This window comes from Siniperca chuatsi, linkage group LG22, assembly GCF_020085105.1.
Source record: "Siniperca chuatsi isolate FFG_IHB_CAS linkage group LG22, ASM2008510v1, whole genome shotgun sequence".
In the NCBI taxonomy this organism is placed as follows: Eukaryota; Metazoa; Chordata; class Actinopteri; order Centrarchiformes; family Sinipercidae; genus Siniperca; species Siniperca chuatsi.
In genome coordinates this window covers 11,239,211-11,264,492 of record NC_058063.1, presented here as the reverse complement: position 1 = coordinate 11,264,492, position 25,282 = coordinate 11,239,211, and the positions used below count along the sequence as shown (strand labels likewise).

Here is a 25,282-nt window from a genome sequence, read left to right as displayed (position 1 = left end):
CAGCAATGTCTTTCCAGAAATCATGACCCGGTTACTCAAGATAATCCACAGATTTGTTGTGAGCAGTTTCATGGAGGAACTATTTTCTTTCTACCTACATGAAACTGCTCACAACAAGGTCTGTGGATTATCTTTTCAATTAACTAAACCTTGAAATCTTTTCTTAACCCAAATCAATGCAGGGAGTGCAATCAAAGGTGGTATTTGGTGATTCTAAAAGCAAAATAAGCAAAAGTAAATTCTGTTACTAACTGGACTTCGTTATTCCTGCAAAAATTATATGTTGCATTAAAGGAGTTCCCATTCCTCCCATTGTTTGAGGGAATTACCTCACAAGAAAATTGGATGTGGTATTTCACAAGTTCTGCTTTCTGAACTCAACTTCGCAGTTTGATCGCTTCTGTGCATAAAAGGCAACTCTTCACATTCTAGATCTGCTTGTGCACCTGAGGACGATCTGTGCCCATTTTATGTGTGAGTATAACTAACTTCCACGCCGGTGGTGTTTCAGCAAGAAGCTGCCATCTTGGTTTCCTTCCTCTTGTTCTCTCTGTCTGCTGTCGGGGCTTCATTGCAGTCTGTTAAAGAGCTTTATCCAGACACAGAATTTGAAAGTCAGATCAATTTAGTAGAGTGTCAAAACAATGTTTTGGAATTTAATTGGTGAAGATGCTGTTCTTAATATCATTCAGATATGTTGATTAACATCTGCATCTACAATCTGTATTAACCAACACACATGGTCAAAATATTATCTGGATAAATCTTGATTGACTGCATCACGTACTTGTACTTCACTTGCTGCATAACTTAATTTCTTTTTTTTCCGCGACTAACATGTTCAGTTATCACCTGGATGTTCTTTGTTTTCCTTTGTACCATTAATAACTCACTATTTTAACTCACTGTCTTTATTTTAATCATTGGTATTTCAGCTCTGCCATGTCTCTCACTGCATGTTGCGATGTTCTTGATGAATTCACTCATCCATTTCATTATTTCACTGGAATTAATATTCCTCTCTGTCCGCATGCCATCCTGTTTAAAAACCAAATCAACCCATTTGTTGAGGATCTGTCAGCTTCACTCAAATGTGTTATTGTGCCCTTCAGAAACAACTTCACTCTGAATTGTTTGGAAATGGGTGTCATATTTTGTCAGTTAGCTTTTGGTTCATTTCTTAGCATGAATTAGTAACCTGCTCGTGAATTAATGATGGATACACCCTTCAAATTTGTCACAGGTTCATTACACAGTAGGTGATAAAATACTTGATTTGCTCAAACCTTTATGAAGGTAAATATGTGTTTTGAACAGTCAGATGACAAGGGCCTATATAGAATTCATTGCATCTCACCTTGGGCTTGTTGCAGTGAGTGTCAAGTAAGGTAGCAGGAGAAACAGGTAACACTGGGTAACACGAGGAAATTGGACTCAAACGCAGATACTGAGACAGAGCAGGTGCAGTTCAATAATTTTAATGGTGAGAAAAAGCTTACGCGGGTTACAGGCAGGCAGTGGTCAAAGCTAGGGAATCAGTCCAACAAAGCAACCAAATCTGACAGAGAGCTGGCAACGTACAAGGTCCAAGGGAAACAAATAATGAATTCAATGGGACTCACAGGAAACAAATGCCGGGAAGCTTGACAACGACAAACTGACACAATACAACGGAAGCAAACTTAAATAAACTCAGGTGAGGGGAGACAGTGAGACACAGGTGAAACTGATCAGGGTGGAGCAAACAATCAAAACTGGCGGGAAAAGCAAACAGACAGGAAGTAAAACTACCAGACACATGAGGGGAAAAGAGCATTTCAAAGTAAAACAGGAAGTAACTACACTACAAGCCTCAAACTAGAACAGGGCTGGTGATAGGGAGAATTAAATTGCCAGTAGGGTGGGTAATGGAGTTTCTAAAAATGGGGCATGCCAAATTATTTGCTTTAAGAAATGCTTGACTCATTTGTGTGTGTGTGTGTGTGTGTGTGTGTGTGTGTGTGTGTGTGTGTGTGTGTGTGTTCAGCATCACATATGTTCCAGCAGAGTATCTGGAAGAGTACAAGGCCAGCCTAGAGCAGGCTAAAGATGATGTCTTCTCTGAAACAGCTCCAGTCCCAGTTCCAGCTCCAAAGTATGTCCTTGTAACTTTTATCATGAAATTACACTTATGAGCATGTAAACTTAAAAAGGTGTCCAGTTGAGATTCCTTTTAAACAAACTAGGTGTGTTTACATGTTTCTCACCAAAAATTAATTATGTGTATCTGTGAGGTCTAACAAACATGTTGAATGTATTTCCTTTTTGCAGATGCCAGCTAGCATGTTTGCTAGAAACAGGGACCCACTCATAAAAACATTGCTGCATAGCAATACTAGTGGTCAAAAACTCCACAGGATACCTTTAAGTTGCATTATCTACAAAAATGTATCGTTTCTTTTTTGTCCCTAGAGCTTTAATGAACCCTTGACAATCGTGAATCTAAGTTTTTATCAAGCTCTGTCATTCAACTATTGTTTATTTAGAGATATTCCTAACCTCCCTGAACGGGAAGATGGAGAGGGAGAGGAGAGTGCCTCTTACAGCAACTGGAACCCACCTAAGAAGTGAGTACACACTGTATCTATGCTTCTAATCTAATTTTGTCCATGACAGATATGGTTTACATGCACAAGCATGAAGCACTGACACACAAAGACACTTCGAAAAAATTAGATTTCTGAGATAAAAATCTTATTTTCTGTCTAGCATACAATAAAAGTGACAATAGATTTACAGTATAAAATCAGTACCAGAGTCACAGCTGTTGAATGTTAAAATCTAGCTTGCTGATATTGGTACTTTCCTCAGAGTGGAGCTCTTCCGAGAGCCAGGCAAGTCCCTGGGTATCAGTATAGTCGGGGGCCGAGGGATGGGCAGCCGGCTGAGCAATGGAGAGGTGATGAGAGGCATTTTTATCAAGCATATTCTGGAGGACAGTCCTGCTGGACAGAACGGGACCCTGAAGACAGGAGACAGGATTGTAGAGGTAAAGGAACATTTCAGGTCACAGGCCGAATAAACATGGTTGTTTTTTGACGTAATTTTGATTTTAATCGATCAGAAGACTTGTTTTCGGACTAATAACTTAATCCATTGTTATTTTATTAAGGTGCAGTCATTTAGAGAACCAATGTGGAGTGGAGATTTTGGGTACCTGACAGACTCTTTTCCCTGATATCTCTTTGTCAGGTGGATGGAGTAGACCTAAGAGATGCTAGTCACGAGGAGGCAGTTGAGGCCATACGCAGGGCAGGTAACCCTGTCTCCTTTTTGGTCCAGAGTATTATCCACAGGCCCAGGGTAAGTCCGTATAATAGTGTCAAACCAATTGCTAGTAACTACCTCATCATCTAAAGGTCACAATTTCCTCACTCTGTAGCTTTTTTTTTTTCCACCTCAAGTAAATGTTTAGTGTATCTGTACGGGCCATTTAGGGCACTTTCAAAATCTAAAATGTACAATATACAACCCCAGTAGTATCAGGTTTGCTTTTGCATGTTGAAAGAAAGTCATTTTGAAATTTTTCATGAGAGCAACAACAAACCTTACGTGGCATATTAAATATATTAGCAAGTTTTAACCTCTAAGTGCGACACTCATTGAAAATCACTGTATCAACAACATCGTTTGTTGTTTGAAAGTGCCCTCAGGCTTTTAAAGCATGACTAAGTAGTTTCCTGGTGGGGCTGCAACTGGCTTGGCTCCAGTGTCAGATCTCTCATAGTCAATCACTTTTCATGCATTGTTATCTATGAGATATTCCCACATGCTTTCCTTACCATTCTGGTTACTTATTAAGCCTCGTAGCAACTCATAATGTAATGTAGCACATGCAGAGGAAGGACACGCAGAGGGGAAAGAATTCATGTTAATGGAGAATCATACTCAACTGGGGTGACTCTAAAATAAATAAATATCTTAAAGCGGCTATTATCAATATTTTTATAATAACAACAGAGGTGCATCTTGCAGTGATGAACCCACACATAATTCATAATCACCCAACTATGTAGTTCCCCTCAGCTCTACAGAGGTTTAAAGAGCATCTTTCAGCTCATTGTTTTGGCTCTCCGACCTGCAACTGTTTTGGTTCACACTCCCTACATATGAACGAATGAGGGACTACACCGTGTTGTGTTTATAGCTTTTTTCCACTGTCCCAAGTGGCAAGGCAGGTTTAAATACACTTTGGCCAGTTGAACATTACAGTTTCTCCAATTGAGTAACATGATCTTCAGTAAAAGAAATTAACTACATTTGTTGCCCTTTATTGACATTTTTGATGGATGAGAAGATTGATTGATACCACTCTAATTTCTGTCTGCTAGCTAAATATGAAGCTAACGTTACAGCCAGCAGACGGTTAGCACAAAGAGTGGAAACAGGTAAACAGCTAGCCTGGCTCTGTCAGAGCAGCAAATAAGCAAATAAGTATATTTCCCAAAATGTCAAACAATTCCTTTAAAAGAGGTTAATACTTTATGCATTTATACTTTACTTTTAACTACAGTTACTACATTATGAGTTGCCTCAAACCTGCATCTCTGTTCCTTGCACTGCTTTCTCAGCCTGAGTCAATATATAGCTCAGCTCCATCACCTGCTGTAGAGCAACACACCGCCGCTTTCACATGCATGCCACATCGCACATGTCAGGTAATCTGTCTCTCTTTTTTTCCTCACTCATTTCTATTGCATCAGCTATCCATCACAGTTAATGTTTGTTTCAGTATCTCTCCTGCTACCTCTTTCTTTTTGTCTCTCACACTGTTAGCTGAGTCTTTCTATTTAACTGCATCTTTGACTTTGATATACGCATAATGTGTCTATTGACGGAAATAAAGGCAAACTAGAATTGGAGATTCCTTCTGGGAGAAAAAGAACTGACGGTTAATTTTAATATCCAGACATCCTATTCTATTTTCTATCACTGAGTAATCTAAGCGTAACAATAACATGACCCACAATGATGTTTTTAATCAAAAGGTTCAGCAAATGGTAAAATCAATTTTGTCACTGGCAATAGGAAGTATTTTAGAAAACCTGTGCTGAAGGTGTGCAATGCTGACATTCAATATGCATCCAGACTAGATTCTTAATGCAATTTAACCATGGGGGTTATTGAAATGTCATCGCCATATCTTATAAAGGAACCTATCAAGTAAACAATAGAAAAGCAGGAAATCATTCGTATCTGTGTGGCTACATGGCGGTCAAAATATGCTCCAGACTGCTTCTACCCAACAAAGTGGAAGAGGTAAAAATTTAGGAAGAAGGCATCTTTTCAATTTACTATAAAGTCACTGATATTGAGTTGCAGCTCCACTAAAATTCCTAACAATGGACTGAATAGTTTGAAAAATAACATTTTGATTGGATGATATCTCGAAGTGCTGTAGGCTGGTCAGTGATGCCGTTTTTAAATGCAGCCACTGGGGGCCACCTAGAGAGCATAATAGCATATCCTTGCTGTTTCCCTTTAAGTTTCAAATCCTTCTCTTGTAAGCAGTGAATAATCTCAAGGTAGCCTGGAGGAATCTTTGAAACATTTTGTTAAAGTCTTTCAGAGAAAGAGGCTTTGCTCTGATTTTTTTTTTTTTTTTTTTTTTTTTTTTTTGTAGAGGAAACGGCTGTCCTCAAGGAAGATGCTTGCTTTAATGGTTACTCATTTAAATAAAACCTGAGGTGCTTCTGTCCTCCACACACTCCCCTTGTTTTTTTTTCTCCCGGATGGCCTCTGATTCAATTTTGTCAGAAAGGCTCAGCCATCATATTAAATATTCGTCATGTTGTCAGCTTGTTGGTCCTGTGTGTTGCTTTTAGAGGCCACCCCTGCCCTTTCTGCAGCTAAATAGCCACCGCGGGTCAAGCCTTTGCTGCACTAATCAAACCTACTTAGCACCTGCCTTACCTCAGGTTAGAACGCTACACCGTGTCTGTGTCTGTCTGCATGTGTATGGGTGTGTCTTTCACTTGACCTGTACTCCTTTGACTAGTTAAAATTGTGTTAACAATGAGCTGCATGACACGAGCGAAGAAGGCGATGAAAGAAAGCCTGCATGCGTTTGTGTGGAGTCTTGGGTTAAACATTAAAAATGAATTGTTTGCAGTCTGCATGTAGGTTTACCACATTATGGCTTTTCATTCAATGTCAAGATAGTTGCATTAAAATTTGTCTCAATTGTTCTAAATACCAAACTTTTATTTTCCTTTATGGTAAACCTCTGCTGTCAGACATGAAAATTATTATCCTCAACTTTTTGTCCTATTTCTGCTTCTGTATATGTGTGTCCTTGCATGTATACACACACACACATATGGTATGTGTTTGTGCCTATTTTGAATCTATACTTTTCCCTCATCTGTTAGCATATGTTGCCTTATTTACGTCTCTCCTTCTGTGCTTTGCTTAATCTCTCTGTTGCACCAAACAAGAAGTAAAATCACAGTAGAGACTTTTACTATAAGTGCTTTTTATTTTCCTCCTGTCCCCAGCTTTGAAGGCCCAATTTCTCCCAATTATCCCTCATTGTCCCAAGTGTCTTACTGCCTATATAAAGAAGACAACTTGATACGACAGTCAGCACTCAAAATGCCAGACTTTCTGGCGAAACCTTTAAAGCTCGATTATTGGGGATAAATGGTCAAGCTTGGATGGAAATGTGGTGTTGGATAAGCTTTTTACTCAACACATCAATGTTTTGGCGTGGTTGCATGTGTGTGTGTGTGTGTGTGCCTTAGTCTGGTTTTGCCAAGCTTCAAGCTGAAGAAAACAAATTTTAAAGTTGTTTATTTAAGAAACGTGTTTTTTTCTTAAGCAGCAACATTTATAAACAGATGGTTTTTCATGATACAGCATATGGTGCATGAAAATGGTTTTAGTCATTCAAAACACTTCTGACTTTGTATGAACTTATTAATATTTATGGGATTACCGTCTCTGCATTACGCAGCAATATGATACATTATCTTTCACTCTCTGGTGACACTGAAGTGAATATTATGAATTTGCTTTCCATTCGTGAGTGATTTACCTTCATGTCTGTCTTACATGAAGCAGTCATCGTTAACAGACTCCAGTGAGGAGAGAGCTGCAGCTGTGACAAGGGACAACAAGGACAAGGTTGGTGTTTCCAATTACCCTCCACTGACAACTTGTTTCAGTGTTTTGCATTTGTTGTTGTTTCAATCAACTTTCGGAAAGTGTTGCTCACTGCAACAGGAACCAGGTTTGAAATATAAGAATGTTTCAAATCAAATTCAATAAAAACAGTGGCGCATTTTTAGAGTAGATGTGTTCAACTTTCCCCCAAGATATGTTGACGCAACACTGGCATACATCTGTTAATACATGTAGGTATCTGTCAGAAATGTGCTGTCTTTCTAAAGTTGTTGCCCTTTGTCTCTTCTCTGTAGGAGGGTGACAGTCACAATAGACTTTTCCTCCGCCTCTCCCCAACTAACCCTTTCACTCCTACCCCGTTTAAGGTTTGTGGGTCTCTGTGTTGTGCTTTCCACTTCCCCTTTCTGTGTGTGCTTGTACAGATATTTTGATATACCATGATGCAGTTCATGTACTGAATATATTCTAACATGCTGTACATGCACACACTTGTACATGTCCTAACATCTCCTCCATCTGTCTGAAATACTTTGTGCATTTTTGTGAAATCAGAACATGTTTTGTCCTTTTTGTTTGTCACTTAATCAGTACTAACTATAATGGTTGAAAAAAGCAAATTTTGACTTGATATCATGTTTGTAGACAGGTGTTATATTTAAAAAGCACAACAATTAAAGCGTGATTTGTTGCTCTTGGTTTTCAGGTAAGTGTACATATGAATGTCTGATAGGTGAATATTTGATTTAAAGCAGTAATTTAATGAAAATTGCATCAGTAATGATTAAGTAAATGTAGCAAGCATCATATTATTATAACTTAAGGCTGTAGATTAAGTAGGTTGATTGACCTAGTTCTGATTTGAGCCTCTGGCATCTATATAGAACCATATCACATATTTATTTCTCAGCCTAAAACTAACATATCCTGCTAAAACAGATGAAGCTGTTAATATAAACCAAGCATATGGCTTCTGTTGATTACATCAACAGCTCTCATATGCCTTCATATCTCAATAAACTTTATATCAAGTTGATTCAAACTTAAATGCAAAGATAAAACCTTCTTCTATTCTCTTTACCTTTCACTAATAAACTATTTTCAAACTCCATCTGTGGCGTGACAGCCGGCGAAGCGTGAAGCGGCGAAGGCATCTCCCACCAGCACTTTCCTCCTCCTGCCAGTGGTGCCCCATGTGGGAGAGACTGATACAGACACGCTGACAGAGATTCCTGGCAGACCTGCTGAGGCAGAGGAGGAGAATGAGGAGGAGGTGGAGGATGAGTTTGGATACAACTGGAGTGAGTTCACTTTCTCTATTTCTAAGGGTGCAATTATGTGTTCTGTTAGGAACGACAGTAAAAATGTTTATTTTCTTATATTTGGTTTATTTAATCATAAGTACATCCTGGTGTGTGTGTGTGAATTCTTGGTGTGAATGTGACCTGTGAGAGAGGTGTGGGTATTGAGACTTGCATTATATACTCCTGGAAGCTTCACTTAAGTAGAATCAGTTAATGGGGACAGACAGTATATTCATTTACTTTCTGTAGCGTGCTTTATCACTTAACTGCCACTAGAGGTCCCCAAAGTTACACGTTTGTCTCACCTGCTCAGAAATCCGTTTAGTCTGCAGTAAAGGAGCACTGATTCACACGCTTAAGGTGGTCGTACCTCAGCAAAACCTGAAGGACTCAATGTCCCGATGTCGCTATTAGCATCCTGCAGACGCTGTAATGTCAACTGTAGGATGAACTCACCGGGTCACATTCAACTCAGGCAACTAGCATAAAGGACAGACTTCCAGCCTGTAAACACCTGGGACTGTGGTGAATATGTGTGTGTGTGTGTGCGTGTGTGCCCATCCTGCAGGGATAAGATTGATGAGGTTGGGTCCGGGGAGGTGAGTTGTGGAGATTAGTACAGGACTGATGGCTCAACAGTGGCAGGGAGCCCAGAACAACAGGAGCCCACCGGTCTGAACAGTGGCTATCTAACACACCAGAGACAGGAGAGGTGGAGAGAGAAAGAGAGGGGGACTGGAGGGAGAAGGGGTGGGATGACAATAGAGACAAGATTGAGACAAAGAGATAAATGGTGAGACTGAAACAAAAAAAATCAGCAGTCTGACATTTAAAACTTTTACCATTTACTTTTCGTGCCTATGTATCTTACCACATCCAAATACCTGCCCCTGTTTGAGCAACATGACATGAACTGATACAGAAGCCCATGCTCAATACAAATCTGGCACTAGTCATTAGTATTGTCAGCTTACGTCTGTCTGCCATGACTTTCACCTGCCTCTTTCAGAGAACATAATCCAGCGCTATGGCAGCCTCCCAGGTGTCCTACACATGATCGAGCTGGAGAAAGGCAAGACAGGCCTGGGCCTCAGCCTGGCGGGGAACAGGGACCGCTCTCGCATGAGTGTGTTCGTGGTGGGAATAGACCCCAACGGGGCGGCCGGCAGGGACGGGCGTATGGTAGTGGGGGATGAGCTTCTGGAGGTAAGATGTGTATTGATTGTGGTTCTCAACTCAAGTGGGTTTGTAAACAAAGTTGGCAGGATATTAAAGTCCTTAAAGTTATATAACCACTTATCTAGATTTTAAACATATCAATGCTTTTGCTTTCACTGTTTTGTATTACATATTTACTCTTGGAGAAAAAGTGTGTATAATTCTATATTTTTGTATCCTGTCAGATCAATGGGCAAGTCCTTTATGGCCACAGTCACCAGAATGCATCCTCCATAATCAAGAGCTCTCTATCCAAAGTCAAAATCATCTTTGTCAGGTATAAAAACACTTTTTCTTCCTATCAGAGCTTCTATGAACACATTTCCATGGCAACAGGAGCTACATTTAATTTTCAGACAATGCTTATAATGAAAACTAACATGGGAAAGGTCAAGTCTCTTATAATGCTTTACAAAATGCAATAGAGGGAGCTATTGTAATTCAACAGAAGGATGCAGGAAGTATTATAATCCATTATAATCCATTTTCAGTGGTGGCTATCAGAGTCTTCCTCATGCACATATCAAAGAAGAAAAGTAATTGTAAGCTTAAAATCATTAATCCACCACAGTTTTTATTAATTTTATATATTTGCATATATATGCATATATGCAAATATATATGTATTTGTCAAAATGTATATTAAAAATATTTAAAAAACTTAAATCAAGGTGACATTTGACTACAAAAATGGTAATTTACCCACCACTATAGCCATATCCCAAATACACACTACATACTAGTTCTAAGCAGGGTTTGTGTATGTAATGTGGTAAATAAAAAATAAAATAAAATTAAAAAAAAATAAATGTCAGTATGCACACTAAAAAACCCATATTTTTGAGTGCACTGTTACTACTCTCCCATAATGCAACGCACAAAGGAAATGGAAAAGCTTCTCATAATTATTTGTGGATGGCAGTGAAAAAGCTCCAGGAACACCTTTTGAAAACAAAATATATATATAACATTTTTAGAAAAAAAACATTGTGCTACCTCCTTGTTAGGTGTAATTGGGAGTTTCATTTTAAGGATGCAGTTGATTGACGGCCGATGTCGCAAGTATTGTATAATTTCCTGTTAGTATAAAACTGTGAATTATATTATATATTTCTTGTATACTAACTGCAAAATAAGTATACTATACAGAGTAGTATATTGTACAAATTCTATACAATTAATATATATTATGAAATTGAGCAGCTGACATATCAGCACAGAGTCAGACACATATGACCCTTGACCCCCCACTCTTTGCCAGGATCACACTACTTAACCTTCTATTTAACTCACATCCCTTTCCTGACCCTCGGCGAAAGACACTGTGATCAGTACACGTAAATCATGGCTCCGCCGTCACAAAGCAGAGGAGCAACGATTCACGTGAGTTATGACTCTTTCGAACAGGAACACAGAGGCGCTGAACCAGATGGCTGTGGGACCGGTGAGAGAACATGAGGGAGACACAATGGAGCCCCACACTGAGGTACGACTGTGCTTATGGACACACACATAACACACAAGTTGCACACATGCACAAGCGCAGCAGACAAAGACAGTCAGCCTCAAGCAGATGTTAGAGAGTGAAGTTCCAACTGCATAACAAGCTATGAAATTCACAAGTACTAATCATTATTAATACTTTTCTTTAGTTTTTACCCTGTGCTATGCTCCTGAATTGTTTCCATATATGTTTGCTCTTAAAAGTCTCTTTGTGTGGTCCTGGAGATCCCAACCTCCCAAGCCTGTGTGCAACTCCCAAGATAACCAAAAACAACAACAACAAACAGTGGTGTAGACGCTCAAAAACACTGAGTACTGTACTCCCACCAGCCAACAGCCACACACACACGTTTCAGTTATTTACTTCATACTGTACTAACTACCATCTGTTTCCTCACAGCTAGAAACAACTGCTGCTAATGGCGATGCCGATACTTCAGATTATGTGCATCACATCATAAAGCTGAAGGTGAGATACACTGAAACCCCCCATATACACATCGCACATACATAAGAATCCTGTTCTTTTGAAATATCAAAATAAAGATAATGAAAAAGGCGAAAATCTTGGAAACAATTCAATAATGAGGTGTACACCAAAAAAAGTCAAGTCTGACAAGCTGCCAGAAAGAGAAAAGAGACAGAACATTGTAAAATACAAGGATGAATAAACAAAACGTGTGAATGGGAGATGAACAGTTCCAAAGGGACATAAAGGCTCAGTTCACCCAAATAATTCAAAGAGAAACAGATTTTTTTTACCTGTTTCTAGCCATGCAGATATTTTCAGTTTTATTTGCTTATAAGCTTTTCAGCTGCCCAGCATTGAAAAAGAAAAACCCAGCAGCAATGTGTCTTTCCAGAAAATAGTTTCTCACTGGAAACTGTTTGTTGAGTCTGTGGATTAGAGATCTTTTTAATCGTCACTAATATTACTTTGAGCACCACCAATAAAATTCTATTCAGCTCCAATGTATGGCAGCAGTCTCACCTGGGGGATATCTCAAAATCTTACCAAATAAACTGAAAACACCTGTATAACAACAAGGGGTAATTTGAAAAACATGCTTTTTGCGATTCTGGTGAACTGACCCTTTAAAAAGAAATGAGACAAAGCAAGTGAAAAAGACAAGGAGAAACGGGGAAAGCAACTGGAAAAGCTATAGCACTTGGATGGGAGCCCCAGTTTGGGACTATCCATATGGTATATAAGGCGACAGGAGATGATAGTGTAAACGTGGCAGCACCAGGGCAGCTCATTGATGTGAATACACAAACACAAAAGTCCTATCTGGAAACAAAAGATCAGAAGTGGGAAGGATGTGAGGTGAAGCTGGGGCTAATTATTTTTCTGGAGATAATTGTCGTCAGTAATAGTTGTTTTCGGTAGCTGGTGCAACTCTATTATTTAACACATGTTAAAGCTATGGAAACAAGATGCACGTGTCAGTCTGCATGCTTTTGCTCCACACAGTTGCCATGTTAGATGTGCTGCGCTAAATGGTATCACTTTAAATCCTATTTACACTAATGTTGTGGTTCTCCCATAGGAGGACGGAGGACTTGGCATCACCTTTGTGGAGGGGAACACTGAGAGTGGAGTTGAGATTCAGAGTATATCTGAAGTGAAAGGACACACAGGCAAAGTACGTATCACATACTGCAGCTAATGATTTGTGTACATTATACAGTTGATTTCTAATCAAAATTGTGATCTGATCTGTGCAGGAGGGCTGCATGAAACCAGGGGACAAACTCTTAGCTGTGAATGGTGAATCAGTGCAAGGCTACACTGTGGAAAAGGTACTGTGTCATTGGAAATAAACTGTAATCACCATATTGTATTTGCTTTAAAAGCAAGGATTTGCATAGTAAAGTTAAAAAAACAACACTATTTGCAGTATTTCAGATGATCTGAGAATGTTTTCATCATAACTGACATTTATAAGAATTATTTAGAAAATAACAGCCACAGTGTAAAGATTCTGATTAGTAATTTTACTGTTTTAGGTCAGTTCTCTACTGAGAAAAGCCAAAGGTCCAGTGAAGCTAACCTTCTCTACAAATGAGTCCTCCTTCTCCTCTCCCCAGTCAACCTGCCATGACAGGGGTTGCTCGGGTGGCGTCCTTGCCAGCCTACCCAGCATTCCTAGTGCCACTGTGACTACCCTGAGTCAAGCAGAGGCGGAAGCAGTCACTAGTGAGTCTGCTTACAATTCTTTCAATGCTTTACTTGCTTTTAATTTATAAAGATTGATGTAAGTTTGACTTCCTATTCAGGAAGATTAATGGATCAATAGGCTTATTTTATCAGACAACTAACCCCATTTCCTGCTTACAAGATTAATAGATTACATTTTTTTTTTCCACTATATCTCATGTCCTTTGCGTCCACTATTTTAGGTCAGAGTCGCTCGTCCACCCCTTCCACTCTGGCCTGTGACCCGGCAACCTGTCCTATCATCCCCGGCTGTGAGACCACCATCGACATCTCCAAGGGCCACACAGGTCTGGGCCTTAGCATCGTGGGAGGCTGTGACACCCTGCTGGTAGGAAACAAAAAATATGAATTTGAATCTGCAAATGAGGCTATATCACTTTACCAAATAGCTATTCTGACAAGAGAGGGCTACTGTTACTTGTGGGTAGTCACCAAAAACATTCTTGGAGTTAAGTATGACTTAGTTTTCTAAAGGAATAATTGATTTAACAACACAAATAAGGTTAATACATTAAGTATTTGCACTTTTTACAATCTACAATTCTTTTGTTGAAATATACTGTAAATTTGTAATAACTTCAAAAAGTTACGTGACTGTACTTTTAAGTTACCACCCACTTAGAATCACCTGGGTGGTGGTATAACCCAGGTTCGAAATAGTCGTGACAGCTCAGGAATGTAGGAAATGATGTTGTCACAGCCTTCCTCCTCCTACTCCTCCTCCTCCTCCTCCTCCTCCTGCCCCTGCCGTCCATCTATTCTGTCTGCTCAGTCAGGCTTGGGGAAGTAGCTCTTTGTCTGGCCGCAGCAGACAATATCCAGCCCTGGAATGTAACCTCTGAACCCCAAATGACACTCACACTGGAACACAGAGAAAACGCACTCGAAGTTGGGAACACACACACTCAGAATAAGAATCCAAATTAATGTCTGTCTGCTGTCAAATGCAAAACATTCACACATCATTTTAAAGACCATTCTCTCCTCCATCATGGTATTTGTACAATTATTTCACTTTTTTCTTTTTTTTACTGTCCTGAATCCCTCTCATTTCCTCCAAATAAACTTACTAATTTACTGCTCTTACCTCAGTTCCTGTTCACCTTCTTGCCCTATTCTGTACTCATTTGCTCTAATTTTTTCTCTCACTCCAGGGGGCCATCATTATCCATGAAGTTTATGAAGAAGGGGCAGCCTCAAAAGATGGCCGGCTTTGGGCAGGAGACCAAATCCTAGAGGTGCGGTGCAGTATAATGAGCATCACATGGCCAAGATAAAAAGAGGCTGACTGAGACGTGGCTGCCTGCGGAGTTTTAACATGAAAGCTTGTGTTTCCAAGTTCAGTCAGGGATCAAATAGTTTGATACTACAAAAGTGTGTGATAAATTAGTTGATATATATATATATATATATATATATACATAGATATAGATATATCTCAAATATAAGTTATATCATTATCAAGAATGAAGTGAGTAAAAAGTCAGGGAAAAGTAACCACTAGTATAAATCCTGTATGCATTACGTGAAGAGACAAGTTAAGTATTGCAAGCCAACTCGGATTTGCCCTCTGTTTGACCTCATGCTTTGAGGGAGGGGAGGGGTGGAGCTCAGGAGTTTAGTTTAGCTCAATCAGTAGACCTGAATTAAAAGCCATGCACACACACATACACATACCCCTTATTATGACTTAATTGCCCTCTACTATTCATTTCTGTCCCAGAGCCAAGCTGTTGTGCAGAAAAGAGGGTCAGAGAGGAGACGTGTAAAGAGCAGTTTCCCAGTCCACAGCAATGCCATTAGCTGGGAAAAGTCCTGTGCATGTCCATGGCAATAGCTAATGGGGCATTTCCCCCCTTTAATGTGGGAAAAGAAAAAAAAAAAGCTGGATATCAATCTTTAAACTGACCACTCAAGCTTCTCACAGACTTTTGTGGGAAGGCTGCTTCTCTTTAGTTAAAGCTAAGTGTTGTAACATCACCCTGTGATTTTCATATTATGATCCAGTGTTCCAGATATCTCAGCAGTTTAGGTTGTTCCTAAAGAAGAAATGTGACCTTGGTGGTTAAAGGAAAATTCCCTTTTAGCATTAAATTAGGCTGTTAGCACTTTTTATAGTCTTCTGCTGCATTCACTTTATATCAGGAATAGAAGAATAGGGCTTTGCTACGTTGCAGAATGCCCCAAAATAGAACATTTCCCAAACATTTTTGCATTTATGAATTTAAAATAAGCCTTAAATATAGTGTAGTGCAGTGCTTTTTTGTAAATATGAACAAAAGGCATGATTTTTAAGACATTAAAAAACTGGCTGTTTCTTTCTTGTAACACAGTCATTTTTCGATTTTTCTGCTGCTCTTACAAAAGAGGCTAATGGTCGCTGCAGTAAGCCCATATTGCTGGAGCACACTAATACTAACCTCCTTTTCACTCGTCACAGGTGAATGGTATCGACCTGCGTGAAGCCAGTCATGATGAAGCCATCAATGTGCTGCGGCAGACCCCGCAGAGAGTTCAGCTGACGGTCTACAGGGACGAGACCCAGTACAAGGAGGAAGACCTGTGGGACTCCTTCACTGTAGAGCTGCACAAGAAGCCTGGCCAGGGCCTGGGCCTGAGCATTGTAGGGAGGAGGTGAGAGAGATTTATTATTAGCACCACTGCTTAATGCCTAGTATAGATTTATTTCAGTGCTGAATGAGCTTTACATAGGAAAATAGTCGGAAATGTGCTTTTAAAGAGCTGAGAGTTAGCTTTGGAAGTAGCTTTTTGGGATCACAAAAAGAGTTAGCATATTAGAAATCTTGGTAACCCTTAGTATACAAGCACTTGTCTTGAGTATAAAAGCAAAGTCAGAACAGCCAGACTACACACTATACTTTCAAATCTGCAGATCTATGAACAGTGAGATACATGGCATATCTATATAGCATGCATACTTTCTTTTCCTTTTGTTGTTCTTAATTGTCGTTTTTAGTCATTGTTGTTTCAATTACTGTTTGTAGTGGTTGTTTGTCTGTCTGTTTTAAAGTGTTGTATTATGTGTTCTATTCCTTAACAGCCTAACCAGGGACAAGGACAGCCAATTAGCTACGGCTAGAAGTTTTACATACATTGCATCGGTTGCATTTTATTTAAATGTAACAATGCCTACATGTATCGTCCCTGTCAAATAAATATAAAACAAAATAAAAATAAACTAATATAAATAATAAGTAGATATAGATGGGTATTGGTAATATAATGAACATAAGTATATTATAATTAGTAATCTAAGCGTCAACATAGTTTGACAGTAACTGTATGAACTTTCTTTTTTAATGCAGATCACGGGACCACAGGTAATCATTATTAAAAGACCTTTATATTTAAATAGTGTGTAGTATGTAGTAAGTTAGAGAAATAGAGATCTTATACACACACCCAAATGCACCCAGAAAAAGACAAAGTTTTTAGATTTGACCACTATCAATACATAATAAACCATATGTGGTCCAGACCATATGAGATGCTACCTTGTATTTGTTTTTCCACCTCAGCATAAATATAGACAACAGAAAAAAAGCACTCTACATTGTCACACCTAACTGTGACACATCATGACTAAATGATGGTTTTTAAATCTTATTTTATGGTTGAATAACTGTTTATAATGCCTGGCTGGACTGCTAACATGTTAAACATGACAGAAATGAGAAGTGAGTCAGCACCTCACCTGAATATGTTTGTGTTCGTCACTTCAAACTTTAGAGAAACACCCCTAATGAGGATATACAAAGCTTCTTATTAGCCATCTGATCATTTTCAGTGGCACAGTGGCTGTAAACAATTATTTACTGTACCTGGGAATGTTGCTACTTTTTCCCATTAGAGCTGTTATGGAGGAAGATTTACAGAAGGACGTGAGTTGGCAAATTGTAGACCGTCTTACACATGAACTCAACTCAAGCGTCTACTCTCGCAATAGCATATTTGGGTTAAGGGCTCATGTGGGAAAAGGCCTGCGGGTCCACATGCTGTTGCTGTCAGGGTGCAGTGATTGATCTCACCTCTGGAATAACCCTCAGGAATGCCTTATACAGACCATACATGCATATGCACTGCTGATTATGTGCATGTATGACTGTTTTTATACCTCTGGATTTGTCCAAGTGTGTAAATGTTTGTGCCTAAAAACTTTTTTTTTTTTTTTTTTAAAAGCTGGGGTCGTGGGTTGAACAGCTTGGACAGCAGTAGGCAGATCAACTTCTAATGTAGTTGTAAATCTTTGCCTGTCACAGAGGTTCTGCTACACAAGTGGAAAAAACAACGAAAATGCTCAGTAGGATGGAAGAGGCAGCAACATAACAGACAACCTAAAACCCGCGGCTACAATGGAAAGTGCAAGCTAGCAGTTAGTGGTGAGGAGTTGTGACAGCCAAATATCTCTGGCTCTGGGGACTGAGTGGGATCGAGTTGCCTTGCTTCACAGCTTCTGCTCGTGTTAGTTTTATCCACGTGGAGATTGGCACTTCAGATATGTAAAGTCCACAGAAGAGATGTGCTTTTGGAAATAAGTGCTCAGAGCAAGCACAGATGTTGACTTTTGACTATAGACAAACGAGGACATACTGTATTTTCCTGTGACAACACCAACTGGTTCGTGAAAGGTTATTTTGAAGCTTGGATTTGGGTTTAAACCACTCACTGCCTCAAAACCCATATTTGGTCAAAGGGGTAAAAGCCTGGGGAGGGGCTGAGGTTGGACAAGCAGGTGGCAATCACCACAGCTGACTTTGGTAGGTGCCGACACCTGTCATTTAAGCAAACAAGCCCCAACACATGCTTCTCATAAAGGCTTAATATCTCCTTAACATCTCCTTGGTGAATTAAAACTATCACCAATGCACTTACAAGAGGAAATAAAATAACGGTTAGTTACAAACCCTGTATTGTCTTGTAAAATTTTAAGCTAGAATTTTTTAAATCTGCTTTAATACAACCCACTCTACACTCTAAATAATCACTCACTTTTTTGCCTGGCAACATGTTCACTGTAAGGATATGCAGAATTCAAGATGGAAAACACAAGTCACAGCTGGGGGGTAAACACACTCTTTGCTATAAAATATTCTATTTTACCAGCTGTTTGTCTGCCGCTTCCCAAGAAGCACAAGCCACATTTGTGCAGAGGTCCATTAGAAAAATTTGACATTGCTGGACCAGTAGTGGACCATTACATGATCAACAACAGAAGTCAGCAGTATGATATGATTAGAGCCAACTAGTAGCGAAAAATACAGTATGACTCTTACGGACATAAAGACGCATACAGTAATAGATGTTATCTCACTGCCATGTGTTTCAACCTTTCCTACCAGGAATGACACAGGAGTATTTGTGTCCGACATTGTGAAAGGAGGTTTGGTGGACACTGACGGCCAACTGATGCAGGGCGACCAGATCCTGTCAGTCAATGGTGAGGATGTCAGGTCGACCACTCAGGAGGCCATGGCTGCACTACTCAAGGTACATCTATCGAACTGGCCCTCAGAAGGAAGCATAGTTAGTGAATGACACATCTGCTTTCAACTGTGTAAAAATGATGTGCCTTGTGTTGTAGTGCTGTGTGGGGCCTATAAAAATGGAAGTAGGGAGGTTTAAGGCAGGCCCCTTCCACTCTGAACGAAGGCTGTCTCAAAGTAGTCAGGTACTGTAATATCTTTCAAGACAACATTTTAATGTTTGTTTAATGTCTTATGTAGTCCTTGAAAACAACAAAACAAAGCAAGTAACAATGCTGAATGTTTCAGATGAGTGAAACATGCAGCTCCAAGGTGGCCTCTCAGTCATGTTCAGAATCTGGAAACCTTCCTGATGACACTGACAAACTAAGTCTGGATTGTAAGTATCCTCAGAACTGATATTAATTCACGAAGCATATGAGTTAGGCGGCCATAGGGAAAATGTAAATTGTGGACAAGGCATCCTAACTTTTTGCATGTTGCTTCCTTACAGCTTCAGAGCATCAGGACACCAGAACAGTCGAGTTCACTAAAGGCCCCAATGATTCTCTGGGTATCAGTATAGCAGGCGGCGTGGGGAGCCCTCTGGGTGATATACCAATCTTTATCGCCATGATGAATCCCATCGGAGTGGCTGCACAGACCCAGAAGCTCAAGGTACAAGTTTTACACCTCCCTCTCAGTAACCTTTAGCTTCCAGCGGAATACAAAAGTAAAAATTTGCATGCCAGTAATTCTTGTGTGGGATTTAATGTGAATCTCAATTATTTACAACATCGTCATTCCCACTCACTTTACGCAGTTTGTGAAATCTTCCCAAAGGTCAAGAGCCTACAGCCTTTAGCGGTGACCTTATCAGTTAAATGACAGAGAAACTGACAATTGTAGCTCTGTGTGACGCAGGCTGGAGGAGGACAATAGCCATTGCTAACATGGATAATAAATCTCCCACTCCTGCATTCAGATCATTAAGCCTACAGAGGGGCTCGTTGAAATGAATAAGGGGAAATCTTGAATAGTATATTCATGCTGCTTTATCTTTTCAGCCAGAATGAAAGATGAGAACGTTACATAATGAAATTACTCAACTGAACACAAGCATAGTTTTGCTTTTGTATGGTGCGGTGAATTCAATTTTCAAATCGTATTAGCCAGCGTCTCACATCCTGTTATCATGCAGAGTTCTCCAGACTTTGTGAAGTAACATTGAAATCATAGAAATCACATAACAGCACCTCTGCAAGCTTTTAAAAGTGGTACTGCTGTTCTGATACATTTCATACTGGTTTTAGGGAATAAAACATTTGAGTGTTCATTATATAAAATAGGTCAGAGAGCCAACTTTTTTTACATTGGTGTTACTGTTGTTTCCAATACTCTATACTGATGTATTGCAAACATAGAGCTGCAAAGAACCAGAGTCCTTTTAAATTGTACTAAACTCTCACTTTTCCAGATTGGGGACCGAATCGTCAGTATTTGTGGAACCTCTGCTGAAGGCATGAGCCACTCACAGGCTGTCACTCTCCTCAAGAACGCCACGGGCACAATACAGCTGCAGGTCGAAAAAACACACACATACATACACTTGTTCTCTCACCCTTTCTGTTCTTATTACATAAACCCACACACAGAGTTAGATAATGTGCAGTTGAACATGTACTGTATTCTTTTCTTTATCTATGTACAAAGTTTTCAAAGGCTGCCAGTGGCAGACTTTGAAATACCATAAAACTTGTTTCCCTCATCCAGCACTACCACCATGCTATCAGTCTTTATCTTGCAAGTCTACCGTATCATAAAAGTATGTTGTTGTATGTGTGTTTGTGTGTGTTTTCATGCACCTGTAGGTAGTAGCGGGCGGTGACACCACTGTTACTGGTCCCTCTCAGGAGCAGGCAGCTGGAGGTCTTACACCCAGCTGCATCTTCCAGGATGACCTCGGGTATGAACTGTTTGTTAAACACCAAGAACATTTTTGCTGTCCGTCTCACCCCTATTATGTCAGTCTGTCTAAGGGACTGTATGAAAATTAGTAGCGTGGGTCACAAAAGCAGAGGGTTATGTGTTTTTTCTTTTTGCTAAAGGGAATGTAGTCTAAAGTTTTTGGATGAGCAGGAGAGGGTCTTTTAAATTTTTAATTTCAGCCTTCCCTTGAGTTCATTTAATCACTGACAGTGGCTGGAATATTTGGTAAACAGGACTCACTATTCTATGTTCACCATAATTTTTAATGTACAGTCTGGTGGATATTATGAGAATTATTGTTCCACTAACATACCAAGTTTTAAATGGTACACCATTTTAAATTCTTTATGCACCTTAAGAGTTGTACCAATTCAACACTTTAATATTCAGATATTAGGGTAGAGGGTGTTTTTTCTACATCAAGGGGAAGATCTGTGACAATTTTATTAATGCTGGGGCCCTCCCCTGGGGTTTGTTCTTGCTTTTTCAAAATTTGAACCATGAGGTTCAGACCCCCCTCCCCAGTAATTTCCGTACAGTACCTAACTGTCTCCATCTTTCCATCAGCCCACCTCAGTATAAGACCATCACTCTTGGAAGAGGACCAGACGGACTGGGTTTCAGTATAGTCGGAGGGTACGGCAGCCCCCATGGAGATTTGCCGATCTATGTTAAAACAGTATTTGGAAAGGTAAGTGGCAAATAAATTGCTCCATTTTATATTTGCAGAATTGACAAATTTTGTGTTATTAATCAAAACTCTGTTTGCATGTGTGTGTGTGTGCGCGTGTGTGCTTAGGGGGCAGCAGCCGAGGACGGCCGTCTGAAGAGAGGAGACCAGATAATGGCCGTTAACGGGCAGACTCTGGAGGGCGTCACTCATGAAGAAGCCGTAGGCATCCTGAAAAGGACCAAAGGAACTGTCACGCTCACTGTGCTATCATAGACACACATATGCAAACACTCACAAATACACACACACTATCTTCACTACTTATACCCAAAATTAATTCACATCTATAAAGACTGAAACTAAGTAGGTGTGATGTCATGTCTATCAGTAGGAGAACTCAAACCAGCAATATTTCACAACTAGAAGATTGTGCTAAAATCATCAAATGTTCACCTGTGAAAATATGCACACTGAAATATGAACAACCATACACTGATAATCATGAAGAAGCTTATTGCTCAATGTAGCTTTGAACACTGTGATCCACGTAAGCCTACTGCAACTAGACTTATGTATTGCTCCAAAAATAGTATGCAAAGTAGATATATGAATTCATAAATAGTTTTCCATACATTTAACAGTTTTAATTAGTTGTATATGAATCTCAAAGAGAGTGTAAATAGTGTTAGAAACAGAGATTAACTCACTCACATTCCATGGCTCTGGTATGAAGTATTCACTGAACATTGTGGCTCAAGTATTTTGCTCTTTCCTGTATTGAAATTAATTGATTGTGAGATCAGTATTTTCAGGAGTATTTTACAGCAGACAGCACCCCAAAGCAATATAGGAATATTTCTACAGAGGAGAGACCTATTTTTCAAGGTTTTTTACAGTCTGGGGTCTACTTATAGGGGGACCTCCCACTAAATTCAGAGTATAAACAGCATGAAAATGCCCTTGAGGCAATTAACAGATTAGCAGGATTTAGCTAATGGCTATATTAGCTGATAATAGCATTATTTGTCTTTTACATTGCACTGCTGTTGGCAATTCATCATGCTGATTTTCCTGAAAGACTGATGCTGCTGTAACTGGTGTTAATCAATGTATCATAAAGTCACTGTTGTTTTAGCAAAAGTGGCCAAGAGAGCATTTTGTTAGTGCTGAAGGCTATAGACGTCTGATATTGTAAATACACAGTGTGTTAACACTTCCCTGAAGGGAAAGATGTGAAATCCTTAATGTCTTGGTCCTTAAACTAAGAACGTTTGAGTGTACACTTAACTACTTAATTGTGTTTGTGTGTGTGTGTCTGTGTGTGTGTGTGGGCGTGTGTGTGCGTATGACCTGGAATATAGTGCTGCTAAAGCCGATATATAAGGTATTATGTCACAATATTTGGATTTTTTAAAAAGTATTAATTAATGTTCACTTCATGAAAGTGCACAGAAATGTAAATGACCTATCTTGGTAGGAATGGACAAGTGGTTCTTCCTAAGTGTTTAACTTGTCAAATGATTATATAATGGACCTGAGCTCATTCTGACCTCATTATTTACCCAAAACAAAGTCATCTAGTGTGTAGTTTCTGAAGTCATTAGGCATGTGTTATGTGGTCTAGTTTCAGAGAAAGTTGTCTATTTTCTGTCTAATCACCTTAAATATGTGGCTCTAGTACTGTTAATGGTGACAGTATTGAATTTATTCACACTGAATTAAATAAAAGTGACCTTTGGATTCAATCAATGTGTTCTCCTTTTGCATTGTCTTGTACTTTATTGCTCCTTGTTTGCCTAAAGCAGACAGCATTCTTATTTCAACATCCTCTTTCTTAAAATAAATGACAAGCTGCTCCTTACTGAATGCTTGGGTTATTGCACAGTGTACATCATATCTGCCATACACCTAAATGCATTTTCTATACAGGAGATAAAAGCAATTTATTCTCACTGGAGGTCACATTTAAATGAGAGGCAAATGGATCTAAATCAAAAGCTAAAACAAGTTTAAATGAAATGCACATGAACAAAGATTTATAGATATGGGATAATATTGGCCATGTGGAACAGCACGTATGGTCTTGCTTGAATAGACTCTCTGTTCTCACTTGAGACTTAATAAAGGCTGGATAGAGAGAGACAGAGCTCTCCATTAAAATATGGCATCACATCTGTCTGTACACTGACAAGCACAGCTGTTTCACAGCCTGTCACATGGTTTGTGTGGAGTCCTATGCATGAAGTCCATTTCTTAAGTCGGTTTACAGCAAACATGGGGGCTACCAATTAATCACACGAGGCATGCAAGACCTTTGAAGTCCTTTGTCTAATGAGGTCTGGGGTTTGTTCAGATTCAGTGGGTTGTTAAGAGAAGAACACTGTAGTACTTTTATAGCAGAAGTACACATGCTCAACTGTTGGGTGACTCCTTCACCCTGAGGTCAAGACCCAACACAATTACCTGCAGCTGCTGCTGCTATCTAAACCACAAGCTAGCTAGCGCCTGCACTCGACAGCTGAACGTTCCTCAAGCACCTGTTGTTTTAATGGCCCCACAGGGTTTAGAGGTTACCCAGCCTTCCTTCAGGTTCAGGAGACCCTGGTTGGTTTACCTAAGGCTTGTCTACACAAGCCTTTTAGATGCGAGATCAGATGTTGCCGCTGTGTCACGCTTGGCTTAAATGTGGGCAAATGGTGTAAAGTTTCCACGACAATGGCGCCAAAGCTAAATCACTTTAAAGGACTGAATTATCAAGATGTCAATCAGGCCTCCATGTACATTTTCATGGGATTTTCCCATGAAAAGACTTCTTTCTTGCCCTCCTAAACAAGAGTTATAAAAAAGACACATTTTATGTCCTGTTGCATACAAAATGTCAACTCTATAACTAATGAGTTTAACCCCACAGTTTTAGATGCAGGCCGTGAAATAAGCTTGCCACCACCTGTTCAGACATTTCAGAGCTCAGTATCACCATGACTCATACAGCGCCGCACTGGCTATCAAGAGGTTAAGCAAACAGAAGCCTGTAGTTGATGATTGGGCCATGATGACTCAGCAAACATGCCTATGGGACGCCACCATGCCGGTTTAACTGCTAAAAGGGATTTTGCTCAATTGTTTCGATTATCTGAGGGCAAACAGGGACAAGGTGGTGGAAATAATTTGAATCATGATAGAACTTGTGCTAAACATGAAATGCATCAAAGAGATGCTTAAATTGTGTCAACTTGGTGTAACTAATGCTTTGATGAGGGTTAAAATGTATCACCAACACAAATGAAGCACAGCACTTGTGTCACGCTTGTATTGGCTGATTGGCATCAGATGTTTTTGATATGCTTCACAATCATTGGCTCATCCCACTCCCTCCACCACCCCAACCTCCTTCTCATGTGGTATTTTGTATTGTTGATTTGACTGAGATTAATGTTCATGTATGTTGATTAGGGTGATTAGCTCTCTCAACAGAATCCTTGTCACTGCTCGGACTCTTTGAGAACTCCCTCAAACGGCAGAGCCTTTTCTGCCAAATCTAACTCCATTTGCAAATGTCAATCCCTTGACGCAAGTGTCTCTGATGGAAGAGTGCTTGAGTCTTAAACTGGCAAGAATGGACCTGACAGAAAAATGCCCTTAGTGATTCCCTTTTGATCCTGTCCCCCCATGACTGACAGTAAGTCAACTATAATTTGTAGCCATGCTAGCAGCATGGGTCTAGGGATGG

General features: G+C 39.7%; 1 protein-coding gene across 19 annotated transcripts in view; it reads left to right on the top strand.

Annotated features, from left to right (window-relative positions):
• LOC122870060 (multiple PDZ domain protein-like) overlaps positions 1–23,297 on the top strand; it is a 49,061-nt gene extending 25,764 nt beyond the window's left edge. For 2 of the 19 annotated variants that reach the window (XM_044183757.1, XM_044183745.1), the window contains 29 exons: positions 433–474; positions 2,027–2,134; positions 2,526–2,606; positions 2,851–3,028; positions 3,232–3,342; positions 4,611–4,697; positions 5,865–5,957; positions 7,099–7,164; positions 7,458–7,529; positions 8,288–8,462; positions 9,475–9,671; positions 9,869–9,960; positions 11,091–11,169; positions 11,587–11,655; positions 12,737–12,832; positions 12,915–12,989; positions 13,197–13,386; positions 13,590–13,735; positions 14,562–14,645; positions 15,848–16,041; positions 16,734–16,748; positions 18,768–18,915; positions 19,010–19,096; positions 19,200–19,290; positions 19,405–19,568; positions 20,368–20,472; positions 20,762–20,856; positions 21,447–21,570; positions 21,679–23,297. In XM_044183757.1, coding sequence (XP_044039692.1) covers positions 433–474; positions 2,027–2,134; positions 2,526–2,606; positions 2,851–3,028; positions 3,232–3,342; positions 4,611–4,697; positions 5,865–5,957; positions 7,099–7,164; positions 7,458–7,529; positions 8,288–8,462; positions 9,475–9,671; positions 9,869–9,960; positions 11,091–11,169; positions 11,587–11,655; positions 12,737–12,832; positions 12,915–12,989; positions 13,197–13,386; positions 13,590–13,735; positions 14,562–14,645; positions 15,848–16,041; positions 16,734–16,748; positions 18,768–18,915; positions 19,010–19,096; positions 19,200–19,290; positions 19,405–19,568; positions 20,368–20,472; positions 20,762–20,856; positions 21,447–21,570; positions 21,679–21,825 — 3,211 coding nt within the window. In that variant the 3' untranslated portion in view covers positions 21,826–23,297. The remainder of the gene's footprint in view (positions 1–432; positions 475–2,026; positions 2,135–2,525; positions 2,607–2,850; positions 3,029–3,231; positions 3,343–4,610; positions 4,698–5,864; positions 5,958–7,098; positions 7,165–7,457; positions 7,530–8,287; positions 8,463–9,474; positions 9,672–9,868; positions 9,961–11,090; positions 11,170–11,586; positions 11,656–12,736; positions 12,833–12,914; positions 12,990–13,196; positions 13,387–13,589; positions 13,736–14,561; positions 14,646–15,847; positions 16,042–16,733; positions 16,749–18,767; positions 18,916–19,009; positions 19,097–19,199; positions 19,291–19,404; positions 19,569–20,367; positions 20,473–20,761; positions 20,857–21,446; positions 21,571–21,678) is intronic. The other 17 variants (XM_044183746.1, XM_044183752.1, XM_044183748.1 and 14 more) reach the window with 17 other exon arrangements.
• Positions 23,298–25,282: the final 1,985 nt, after the last annotated feature.